This window comes from Rhamphochromis sp. 'chilingali' (assembly GCF_963969265.1).
Source record: "Rhamphochromis sp. 'chilingali' genome assembly, chromosome: 10".
NCBI lineage: Eukaryota > Metazoa > Chordata > Actinopteri > Cichliformes > Cichlidae > Rhamphochromis > Rhamphochromis sp. 'chilingali'.
This window is the reverse complement of record NC_137937.1, coordinates 4856041-4869023: the sequence shown is the minus strand read 5'-3', so window position 1 is coordinate 4869023 and position 12983 is coordinate 4856041. Positions and strand designations below refer to the sequence as shown.

At 43.5% G+C, this 12983-nt stretch overlaps 1 protein-coding gene across 1 annotated transcript; it reads left to right on the top strand.

Annotated features, from left to right (window-relative positions):
* Nucleotides 1-1521: 1521 nt before the first annotated feature.
* On the top strand, nucleotides 1522-5382 carry LOC308404022 (ribosomal biogenesis protein LAS1L-like). Its single transcript, XM_080893858.1, has one exon. The coding sequence runs from the start codon at nucleotides 1681-1683 to the stop codon at nucleotides 3301-3303; it is 1623 nt and encodes a 540-aa protein (XP_080749984.1). The 5' UTR covers nucleotides 1522-1680; the 3' UTR covers nucleotides 3304-5382.
* The last annotated feature ends 7601 nt before the right edge of the window (nucleotides 5383-12983 follow it).

The following is a 12983-nucleotide window of genomic DNA, read 5'->3' as shown; positions in this document are numbered from 1 at the left end:
TCTTCACGTTTCCCTCTCACCAGATATCCAAACCGACATCATGACCAGCAGCTTTACAGCTGTGGCTCCAGCAAACATCAGCTGATACTAGAAATTAATATTAAATAAATTCTAACAACAGCCGATCAAGCTTAAACGTGCTGCTGTTGTTTAGCGCGACATCTGCTGGTTTCGTCTTTCTGGCGCAAAGTGGGCGATAAACAAACAAGAGAGAAAAGCCGATCAGCTGATCATCGATCAGTTTCATGATTGAAGTAGCAACAGGAGAGGGAGGATGAGAGAAGAGGCAGCTGTGCAGCGTAAAGACAGAATAAATCCAGCTTTGTGTCTTTTTCCATTCTAGCTGAAGTTCGGGACAAACTGCGTCTCTTCTCAGCTCAATACGAAACGTGTAATATTTTCTCTGATTGAGGGACCATTCCATTTTTTTAAGGAGCCGTTGGCAACTCTACTAACTAACCTTATGAATAAAATAAAGTTCACTATCAGTAACATCATAGCAACCGAACAGCTGTATAAAAACTCCAAGCTGGCTAGAACGCAGTATGAGTTATTGCAACTGACAGTAAAAAGTCAGCACAACGAAAATAAACTCCACCTAAACTTAGTTCATATCTGACCCAGATAGACTGCAGGTCATAACTTCTTACCTGAAGTTCAGTTCACCTGACACTCGGACTGGCGGCTGCCTCGGGGCTCTCCTCCTGCCTCCCCTTCCCTCATCCACCTGCTGCCTCTGTGGAAGCCCCGCCATAGCCACCACCAAACAACGGAGTTATTTCTACACATCGACCTGCATCTGGCCAATCCACCACCTCTCATTGTTCATGCCCTTACAAAAAAAATAAAAAATAAGTCAAATAAGCCCGATGGCCAGTCCAGCTATGTTAACCTGCAACCAAATCTGCAGCTCCATACAGCAATGTTACGACTTAGATTACATCTTATAACTCATAACTCTTATGTTAGCTGCCCTCAGTAGCATACTGTCTGAAATATTCCACGGCTGCAATAATTCTTTAAGTGTTATTTTTTCCTTGGTATTCTAATTTCGCCGAAGTTTACTAAACTCAACAAACTTAATATTACTTACCGGGACATTTATTCTGTCCTCATTTTCTTTCACCGAAAAATTGTTTCCTGCAGTGACGTCTTTCGTGCTTGGCTCTCCTACCTTTGCTAACGTGATGCACATAGCGCAGAAGCCGATGCTGCATTCACTTACACTCGGATATCTGAGCGTCACCGTGAAAACATAATCGGACATTTGATATTTGATTGAATTTTATTGTTTTGCCTTTGGGGTGGCACCTGGGGTGGCCAGTCTGGTTGGGGGGGTGGCCTGTGCCCCCCCAGGCCACCCCGCTGGACACGCCATTGACCATAGCCAAAGAAAGCTCGTTTATGACCAGCATCATGTAAATAAGCGCTCTGTAGAACCATCGCTCCATCCTCCAATCCAGCAGGTGGCGTCAGCGTGCCCGCAGGGTGAACGTCAGCCACAAACGAAGCCGAAGAAAACGTTAGCATCATTTCCTGGTTGCTGTGCGACAAGCAACTGTAAAACTCGAAGCTCTGAACGCGGTCCTCTGTCATATAAATCTGCGAGTGGTCTCTGCGTGAGGCGAGCGGCTTTTCCCGGTGAGTGAGAGATTGAGCGTGAGGTCCGGAGCGCGCACAATGAATAAAAAGGGCTCTGAGAAAACACGCCATGTGGTAGCCTGGCTTAACAAAGCGGAGTGGGATCAGGTTCGGGACTACCTTTACTCGATGGACTCCTCTCTGCAGAGGTTTGCGTTAGAGAGGATATCGGCTTGGAGGGCCAGGTGCGCTGATAGTTTGCCCGTGGCCGTGGACTGCACAGCAGACCTCGTGCGCTGCCAGGTGCGGGACCGGTCCGGACAGCTTACCGGAGATGACTTGACCCTGATGTACGGGACGGCCCTGATAAGATTTGTTAATCTTTTCACGGACCGCCAGCCGGGGAGAAAGGCCTGGTCGCGGAGGCAACTGGCTGGAAACTTGAACATCCCCGAGTGGATGGTGGATCTGAGGCACGAAATCATGCATGGGACTCTTCCTTCTTTGAAATGGTGCCGAAAGGGATGTAAGGTGGCCCTGGAGTGGCTCCAGCAGGAGTTTTGGTCCAGACAGCTGGGAGGAGGCCCCGATGAGCAGCTCGTTGCCAGGCAGAAAGAAGTGGATGCCTGCAGAAACGCTCGGGAGCTGCTGATCTCTTTTGAGAAGGACCAGTACCAAGCTTTTGATGATGGGTCTCCTGAAGACAAGGGGAAGAGCTTGTGGCAGGCCCCCTTAGCAGACATGAGTTCGTTGCTGGGTGAGATCAAGCAGTTTGCACTGGGGTCCAGGGAGCTGTTGATTGATGTGCTGCTGGAAGACGGTTTTCTTGTTCCTACCATGGAGCAGCTGGAAGCATTAGGCTGTGCAACATCTGACAGTGCCAGTCCCACTGAGCCCAGAGTCCCACAAACCTTCCTGCGCTTTTGGCTGCCCCTGCTAAAGATGCTTAACTCTTCGTCTTTCATTCACCTCTTCCTGGAGAAGCTCTTTGTGGAACTGAAGCTGCTCAGCAAAGAGCCCAACGGTCACAGGTGTTTCTATATTTCTGCATGGATTTCAGAAGTCTTCCTCTGCAACAACAACAAATTTGAATATCATTTTGAGACAAGGTTGCAGAAGAAAGCCAGAATGAAGGACAGGATTTTCATCGACCGCATCAAGCTGAGGTGGCAGCAGCTTCTCTCTGCATGTCTGGATGCCCCCTGCATCAGCACACCTCACCTGATCCAGCTAGTCCTGGATGACATGGAGCATCCCCCCCCTCAGGAAACCAGAGAGAAGCTGTTCCAGCTCTGCTCCATCTACACACAGACAGAGCGCTCAGAGGCCAGCACACCTCTGCAGCAGCAGCAGCCCATATATACTGTGAGTATGCTGCTGGACCAGATGCAACACTCCTCACCGATGGACTCGGAAAGAAGTGAGGAGCGCAAATGGGCAGACGTGCAGGCTGAAAGAGCACTTGCCCTCAGAGGTTCTCCGTGGCAGGTGTGCACTGATAATGTCACATGGAAGAACTATGCCCTTGGTAAAGTTCCTGGACAGTCGGACGACCCGTCGTGCCTCATGGTGGACAATTATTCGATAATGACTGTGTTTGACCAGCCATTGGAGCTGGAGAGCAGCATCCCCGGGGCCTCGGCTCCAGCCCGGCCAGCTGAGGGCCTCCTCTGGAGCAACAGCGAGCTCAACGAACTGAAATGTGGACTGAAGCTTTTTTAAGTTACTTGTGTTGTTTTTTGTTTTATGTTAAGCACAAGATTGTTGTTGTTGTTGTCATTCCAGCCTCCGCTGACTCTTGTTGTGCTAGAAGCAGTTTTGAAGCAAAAATACAATATTCAGAAGACAAAATGTTGTGGAATTTTAACCATGAGCACAGTGCAGGTTCAGCAGTTGTGATTGTTTCTGTCCAGTCGAGCTCGTTAACTAAACATGTTGGCAGAAGCAGAAATAAAACTTTCAGAAGACAAAATGTTCTGATTTAAAGAAGGACCAAAGGAAGGAAAGCATAGGTTTTGATTAAGTCTGATAAACTAGAATTATAATTTATTGTTACATTAAAAGGAGCAAAATGAAATAAAAAGGCTATATCAAAAACAGGTTATAACATAGGAAATGTGAGGTTTTAAAATGAAGTTAGTGTCAGCGTTTTAAGAGAGTGGTAAAATGATGAGTAACGTTGAAGAATATATATAAATACAAGTCTATAAGTCAAGAACATAATTAGGATAAGGCTTTTGATTAAAGAGTCCCAACTATGATAAGTTAGGGAGATGCAGGAAAAGGTGTTTTGTTTCCTTTGCAGAAGATCTCGGCGACCACAGGGGGTGAGGATCCTGGAGGCCCGAGGCCGGATGGACCACAAGAGAGGGTCAGAGCGAGGACACAATGTATTGCGACCTCTGGTGTACCAGAGGTCGAGAGAGGGAGTGTGGAGCAGGGAAATTATTTTACTGCTATTGTTAAATAATCGTCATCGTCACCATTGCATTAATAATATAATCTGCAGCATTGATATTGCATTCAGAGGTTTAAACAGTGTGTGTCTTTCAGAAAGACTAAGTTGCAGAAAGTTTGCATTAATGAAAGCAGAGTCTAAGTTATTCTGAGGAGCAGGTTAGACGAGGCTATTTGATGAGCCTCTGGTCTGGTGGAAGGTCAGAAGTGCAACGGGTGAGATGAGAGAGCATTTGAGGACGACATATACACACACACACTTAGTTAGAGAGAATCATTTATAGGTGAGAGGTTAGTTATGTTTACTCGCAACTGTGAAAGAGGAACAGTTTCTTGTTGTCTCGGCAAGAAAGAGGAAATACCTGGTGTGAATACGTATGAATGGACGGTGACTGGACGGACGAACTGAACTAAGGTTGGACCAACTGGACACTGAGGTAAAGACTGGACTAAGGCTAAGCACATGACTGATGACTGTTCTGTTTTAAGTTCATTTTCATGACATAGATTGGATCATGAGTGGGGAAAACTGAGCATTTTTAGTTTTGTACATTATTTTGACACATGAAATGTGTCAAAATAAAGGGGGGATTTAAGGTTTAAGTTGAAATGGGTTTAGGATCATTTTAGGACTTTTGGGGTGTTTGATGATTTAGATATGGTAAAACTGAGGCAGACATTGTTATTTTCATGTTTAAGTTGAAGGATTAAAATGAACTGAATCCTGGTTAGAAGATAAACTCTTTACACACATAAAGAGCATTTAGATTAGGGCTGAACGATATATCGCATTTGCGATAATATCGCGACATGATCAAGTGCAATTTTCTAACCGCAAAGGCTGCGATTATACTGCGATTATATTATACAATTCATGGGCTGCATCCTCCTGAGGCCGCATTTGTAGACCGATTACGTCACAGCGACGCGCCGAAGGCTGTCCAAATTACTACCATATCCCAGAATTCATAGCGCGGCCCAGCCAAACTCCAGTTTCCAGCAATGGCGGCCGCTACTAAGTTTTAAAATTACTCATACTAATCTTTCTGGGTCACAAAATAAACTTTTAACATATTTTCAGGCGAGAAAGTAGTTGTGTAAACATCAAATATCTGCTCGGTTTATCAAGATATCCCATATTTGCAAAAGTGCTTCGACGTTTTCAGAGGCGTCTGCTACCCACCAGCTCGACAGCTAGCCGGGAGCTCGAGGGTTACTGATGCGGCCGAGAACGGCACAACTCCCGGCACATCATTTTCAGATCACCGCGGAGTTTCGCTGCTCGGGTTAAACGTAATATATAAGTCACTTAGACAACCTAAAAATGTTATTGTTGGGCTTTTTTCAGTGTTTTGTTTGTTCGTGAGTAAATCGGTTTGGCTGAGATTAAAGTTATTAGATTAGATAAAATAAAACTTTATTAATCCCCCGGGTGGGTTCCTCCTTGGTTTTCACACAGCTGACTAAACGTCAAACAGAAAACTTATTAAACAGAAGTATGAGACAGTCGAGAATTTACACCAGTGTCTGGTTATATTTTAGATAGCAAGAAGCAGACGGCCGAGTTTATTAAACTCCACCGAGACAGCGGTGACGCTAATCAGAACTAGACCGTCCAATTTCACGCCTTTAAATTTTAAAGGCGTGTTTGTGTGTGTGTTTATACAATTGCTATTATGTTTGCACTTTATGTGTAATGTTACTGACTGCAGAGATCAGTAAGATGTGTGTATTTTTTATTTATTAGTTTTATTTATTTAATATTATTTTTTAATTGAATGACTGTCTAGTAGTTCACAGATGTCGAAAAACTGAGTGTGGTAAAGCCACTGATTTTTTTTATGTATATTTCTGCAATCTGCACATTGTACTGACTTTCATTTTAATGTTTACACCAGGGTTCCTTGTCAGCACTTTATGCTCAGATGTTTGTAAGCTAAAAATAAACTATTGTGTATGTTCAAATATACTGTTGTGATTGAAGAAGTTAAATAAAAATGTCAGTCATCAATTCATGCATCACCTCATGTCATCATAACAGAGGTCTGTCTTCCAGGAAAGAACAGTTTAAAATTAATGTAATATAGTATTGGCCATACTATATGATGTATTGCTTGTCTTTGTTTAATAATACAGAAGACAAAGACCTTAAAAAATAATCGCATATCGCATCGCAATATTGGGGCAAAAAATCGCAATTAGATTATTTTCCATAATCGTTCAGCCCTAATTTAGATTAAGTAAAGTTAATATAAAGGATAGAGCCCAGAACATGATATCTTGAACCAACTTTGAATAATTAAGGGAACATTAGATGAACACAGTAGATTAGTGAGGTGTACCAGAGAGAGGCTTTTTGTTTTCTATCCTTTACAGGAGAACATTCCAGTAACACAGCGACCACAGGGGTGGCAAGAATCTCCAGTTTCGCAAACAGGTCACATCTGGATTACACGCTGTGGACAGGGCGACCCCGGAGGCAAAGGTGGTGTGGCTGAAGGTGCTCAAACGCAAGTGGAAGGAGCCACGCTGGACTGGTCCATACGAGGTCGTTGCCAGGACAACTACAGCAGTCCAACTGAAAGGGAAGGGCGACACCTGGTATCACTGGTCGCAGTGTGCACCAGCACATGAGAGCTTGGTTGAGGAAGAGGCTTCAACCAACACAGGTGTCAACAAACAGAGGCAGAATAAACCCTCTCACCTGTGCAACAGGCCATTCAGTAGTCCACCTGGAAGGCTGAAGAAAGAAGAGCAGCAGCGGAGAAGGTCGTCACGCCATCAGAAAGGGGCAGTGATAAGTTAAAGGCTCCACAAAGAGGGGAGTTTCAGTCCAGAATCTAAAATCTATATAACAAGTCTAGAATACAAAGTTTATATAACATGATGCAAACAACCGAATCAGAGACACGTAATGGGAAGAAACGTATTAAAATGTTCCTTACAACTACATGTGTATTATATGCGATAATAGTAACCATGGCTCTGTTGTCTTTTGTCTGTATTTTGCAAGGCACTCCGGACCCCTTGTCTGAACACGGAGGCCAGTCCAGCCCAGCAGTTCCTGAGACTGTAGGTCCTAAAACAGGATCGCTAGAAAGACAAAAGCGCGAGGGGTCAGGTAAAGGTGATGAATGTCTCAGCAGAAATAATGGCATAGAGTTGAACTATGTTAAAGGGTCTACCAGCTCATTCATGTTAGATTTGTGTGACGTCATTAAATGTACAGGAGCCAGTAGTAGATGGAAAGTGTCAGACAACAGTGGGACCATTTATGCCAAAACAAGATAACTATGCATGTTTTAAGTTCTCTACTGATAATGAAAAGTACAAGGTGGGAGAGATCGATCCAACTTGGTGTGCCGTCACACTTCAGGGACGAACCACCAACAATGTAAGCGGCCCTAGCACGGTAATTGGAACCTGGGCAGGAAGTGGGCTCTATTATTATTGTGGGGAAAATACTCTGTTGGTTCATGTTCCTATAGGAAGCGTAGGGACATGTGCGATGGTGCGATTAGGAGCTCCACTCATGCTGATTGGGAATCAGGTAAAGGCTATTCCACAACGCAACACACGTACTCTAGCCGCCAGACGTCTGAGACATGTTTTGGTCAAAAGAGGGACCCAAGGTACACATGCTTATGATCCTCGCCTGAACTCGCCTAGGGGAGTTCCAGACGAATATAAGCTGGTGAATCCGATAGCTGCAGGATTTGAGAGTATATTCCTTTGGGTAACACCTAATAAGAATGTTGACCGCATTAACTATGTTCATTACAATCTGCTGAGACTTTCTAACCTAACCAGGGACGCCATGATGGGGTTCGCAGAACAATTGGGTCCAAGTTCTCTGATGGGAGTTCAAAATAGGATGGCGCTTGACATGTTATTGGCAGAGAGGGGAGGTGTGTGCTCGATGTTTGGAGATATGTGCTGCACGTATATCCCCAATAATACTGCCCCAGGTGGCTCAGTAACCCGAGCTCTGCAGGGCCTGAAAACTTTGTCTAAAACCATGCATGAGCACTCAGGGGCCTGTTCTTCGTACCGCGCTAAGTGAGTTAGCTGGATGAGATTGTTGACGATTTCGCGTGATCCTGGATCGTTCGGTTCCCCGAAGCCCATCCGGGACTTGCTGTCATAGCAACAGAGCCGTAAGCGTAAACCTGCTGGGGAGCAGGTTTACTTTATGTAAACAGGATTAGATCGCGGCCACGCAGGTATGTCCGCGTCATTCATACGAAAGCAACAGCGATATTCCACCACTGTTTCACCATAAATAAATAACATCAATGTAACTAAAGATAATGCAGCACTTGATCCTTTTATTGATTTCACACAGATACATACAGGTCATTCCCTAAAAAAGGGAAATGTACTATTAACATTCTATTACATGTATGTGATTATTACAGATGTAATTCATATTTCAGAGTAGTAATTGTAAATTACTTCGTGTAATCAAGATGAGAGACCACGGCTATAAAAGCGAAGGTGGATTTGGGAAGTCTGTCGCAGTCATATCCTGTCCGTTTACGCGAGCAACCCATTGCGGAAGGTGCAAGATTGATAAGGAGAGTCCTCAGAATTCAGCGTATATTGCGGGACAGACAGGATCCTTTAGCTCAGCGCGACAGTGTGCTCATAGAGAGATATCGATTTTCCCGTGAGGGTATATTCACTTAACCAACTTGTTGACGAGGGGGTGCAGGACCACCACCTGTCTTTTTTTTTGCTCTGCCCTTTTCTTGGTTGCTGTTATGAACAAACAAACAGAGTATTCCAGGGTCTCTTTCCAAGAGACTAAAAGCAATATAAGTGATAAATATTACCATTCTGTAGAATATTCTTATATTTCACTTTTACTTGTTCCCATGTTCTAGTGGGTCCTGTTGTGGCTCTAATGTGAAAGGGGATATAATATAACATATTATAATATAATATAATGTAATATAATATTGGATAATATGGTGTGATATGATAAATCTACCCTACCGCCTACTGGTGTTGGCCAGAGGGGCCGATGGCGCAATATGGCAGCCTGGCTTCTGTCAGTCTGCCCCAGGGCAGCTGTGGCTACAACCGTAGCTGCCTCCACCAGTGTGTGAATGTGAGAGTGAATGAATAGTGGCATTGTAAAGCGCTTTGGGTGCCTTGAAAAGCGCTATATAAATCCACTCCATTATTATTGTTATTATTGAATTACTTACGAGTTTGATTTGTCAGCAACTTTCTGCCAGCCCTCTCTCCTTGCTTTTGCAGCCTTTGCAGTGTTCCCTTGCGTTTTAATTAAACTCTGAAACTCCTGAAATCCCTCACTCAAGAGTTCTTGCTCTGCTGCCGAAAAATACCGAGCGCGCTCCTTCGACATTTTCGCCGACCAATCAAAGGGTTGCCGATCAATGTTTCTACTATCGATGCGTAGCCCCTGTTGGGCCACCCAGTGATCTCACATTACTTCATCCAGCTATACTAATCGTCAACAACAGGTGTGTTCGGGGAACCGGAATAGCGAGCTCAGAGTTAGCGCGATGATTTGGTCTTGGATGTTTCATTTGATCTTGGATGTAGTAAGCGACGTACGAAGCACAGGGCCCAGGTATTGAAAACCCGCTGGCATCCTGGATGACATCTGTGTTTGGACAATGGTGTGGCTATATCAGTGATGTGCTCATTGGCTGTATTTTTGGGAATATTGGTCATCGCTGGTTGTTGTATCATTCCTTGTGTCAGAGGATTGTTGGTAAAGATAGTGGCGAGGGTTACGAACCCTGGCTGGGTTGAGGGCATCTACCAGATGAACCTGGAACCCATAGAGTGGGGCAGGGAGTGATACAACATGAAGTATGGTGACATTCCTGTGGGAATGTCAAAAGAGGGAATGTTGGGATTCAGAGATTCTTTTATTACTACCATATAATTTGCCTTATGAAGAATGTATTAATAACATGTTTCACAGTATCACTTATCAGTAATATTTCTTACAGGGTTTATATTGCATTGAATATGTCTGTCATCACATTGACCTTTCTATTTTATAGGTTGAGTTCATTTTATACACAATGCATAAATGTGCTTGGTTAAGAGTTGATGTTCCAGTCTAGAAGGTTTTAAGCTTCACTGGTGAGAGTGTCCAGATGATACATGTTGAGGGGAGATGAGAACATAGCAGGTTAATTGCATGCATGCTTACAATACACATAGTCAGGTTTGAGTGAAGGCCTAAGCGTCTTCTACTCCAGTCTGAGACTGGCTGCTAAAGTACTTTACTTAGTGATTAATGACGAGGGTCCAATTATTAGCTCTCAGAAATGCTAAGACCTGAAGTTATTACCTTAAAAGGCAAGTAATGAAGAAAGGAGAAGTTATATGTCAGTTTATAGTTATTAAAAGTATATGTGATGTACCCTTGTTTGCACGAATTGAACTTTTGTCCATCTGTCACCCTGTATTTTTGAACTGTATTGACGTAGGTGTGATATGTTATCCTATAAAACCAGAACCCAGTGTATTTTTGTCAGAGCAACCCATTCTGTATGCTGACGGTTGGTTGTTCTCCTGTGATAATAAAACTCATCGTTTGATTGCACTTTTCCGGAGCCTCCGTTGTTTTTTGTCTGGTCTGAAGTTGATCGATTTCGCAACAGTATGCACAAATATGACCCAAGATGGGACTCGCCAACCTGGATTGACTCAATAGGAGTTCCCAGGGGAGTTCCAGATGAGTATAAGTTAGTTAATCAGATAGCGGCCGGCTTTGAAAGTGTGTTTCTATGGATAACTCCGAATAAAAATGTCGATCGCATTAACTATGTCCATTATAATGTGTTGAGACTCTCTAATCTCACTAGGGACGCGGTAGAAGGCCTTGCGGAACAATTAGGCCCGACGTCGTTAATGGGAATCCAGAATCGAATGGCCCTGGACATGTTGTTGGCTGAGAAAGGTGGTGTCTGTGCCATGTTTGGGGACATGTGTTGCACGTTCATACCCAACAATACTGCACCAGACGGTACGGTTACTAGGGCGCTTGAGAGTCTGAAAATGTTATCTAAAACCATGCATGAGCAATCAGGTGTGAACACTGGACCGGGAGACTGGTTCACGTCTGTCTTTGGGCAATGGAAGAGTGTTGTTATGTCTGCCATGTTTTCTTTTGTTGTTTTTCTTGTCATATTGATGATTGGATGTTGTCTCATCCCTCTGGTCCGGCGGCTTTTAGTAAAGATGCTGGAGAGAGCCCTGAGCTCAGGCTCAGCAGGTTCAGCTGCGCCGGAGTCCATGATGCCTTTGAGGGAGATTGTAGGCTGGACGGAGGAGTGAGACAAATCCTGGTGTAAGTTGGGCTCGCAAGCGAGCCCAAGAGGAGGAGTTGTCAAGAAAAACATGTAATTTCACTGCCATTATTTCATTATTATTTCATTAGTCTGCATCACTTAGTATCAGTTGATCATCACCATTATCATGTATCATTTATCATTTAGTAAATCTGCTTAATCTTGTATTCCAGAGCACGCAGAATAAGACACATTCCTCTGTAATATTCTATTATGCAAAAACCACCAGCATCTCTGTGGCTCCAGGCGGCCCAAAGTAAAGTCAGATGAGGACAGCGACCTTTTGTTGGCCTGGACAGACAATCTCACAAACTGCACACTCGGACACACAATTGTTTAGACCAGATGTTTTCCCTCATCCATATCTGGGAACATAAAGCCTGAGAAAGTGTTAGGTTTCTGAGAAGCTGAGTTCTAGGAAATGTTCTGACGTCATATTAGGCTATAAAGCTTTCTGTAACGAGCAGAGAAGATCGAAGACCGGCTTCCCACACTGTATAACTGTGTGTGTTTAATAAATCACTTTTTGGACACTTCTGGGGACTCTGTCTGTGCTTATTTTTCCTTCCAAATAAAAAGAACCTTTACAAAAGAACTGTGCATTTCGTGTTGTTAAGACTGTTTCATCTGGGACCATTTTGCAATCTAACGCAAGCTTAATTAAGGATTCTGTTTGTTTTATTCCTTCTAAGCCCAAATGAATTTCTTGTGAATCTGTCTACTGTGAGCCTGGTGATTTTGTTACTGATGCCTGACTGCCAACTGTATAAAACAAAAAACTACACACAATATTCGAAGCACATAGCGCACAGTCGTAAATTCACCCTAATTTTGGTATGATCTGAGCTCAGGCACTGGGTGACTGAGCATAGCACTTACGCATGTGAGCGAGGGGGGAGAAACTGCTGCAGGAGAAGCGTAGACAGGCAGACAGAGGAGAGCTTAAGTTTGACCAGGTACCAAAGCAAATCATTCATACTGTACAAATAATGTAAATATGACGGTGTATCACAAAAGATTGATATCAAACTGATCACTTGACCCATATTACGTTACTTGCTCTTGGAGTGAATCAACAAATGGGGAAATGAAAATCCGAACAACAACAATGATGTTTTTTTAGAGAGTCTTAGCTTACATGTGTGTTTATTTCATATTTTCAGTTGTTTCCCTCCACGGCTAAACAAAGCACTGTAATCGGTTTCAGTTATGTACTGATGAACACAACAATTGACATAAGTGGCTTCTTTCAAAGAAAAAACTCAGGTAGATTTTATTTTATATATTATGCTTTGTATGTTGTTCAGTATATTTCTATGCAAAACAAGAGGAATTTCAATACACAGCAGTATATTCACAGCTGAAACCAGATATTTACATACACTTTAGGGAAAAAACATAAAAACATTTTTTTTTCTGTTAAACATCAATTTAGAGTGAACTTGCAACTAGAAGATCACTGGCTGCTCTCTGCCCAGCATGGAGGTCACTGCAAACTCTCGGTACCTCAGCAGAGCTGGCAATATCATCAAGGACTACTCTCACCCCAGCAACCAACTGTTTGAACTATTACCGTCAGGCCGACGGTACAGGTCACATAAAACC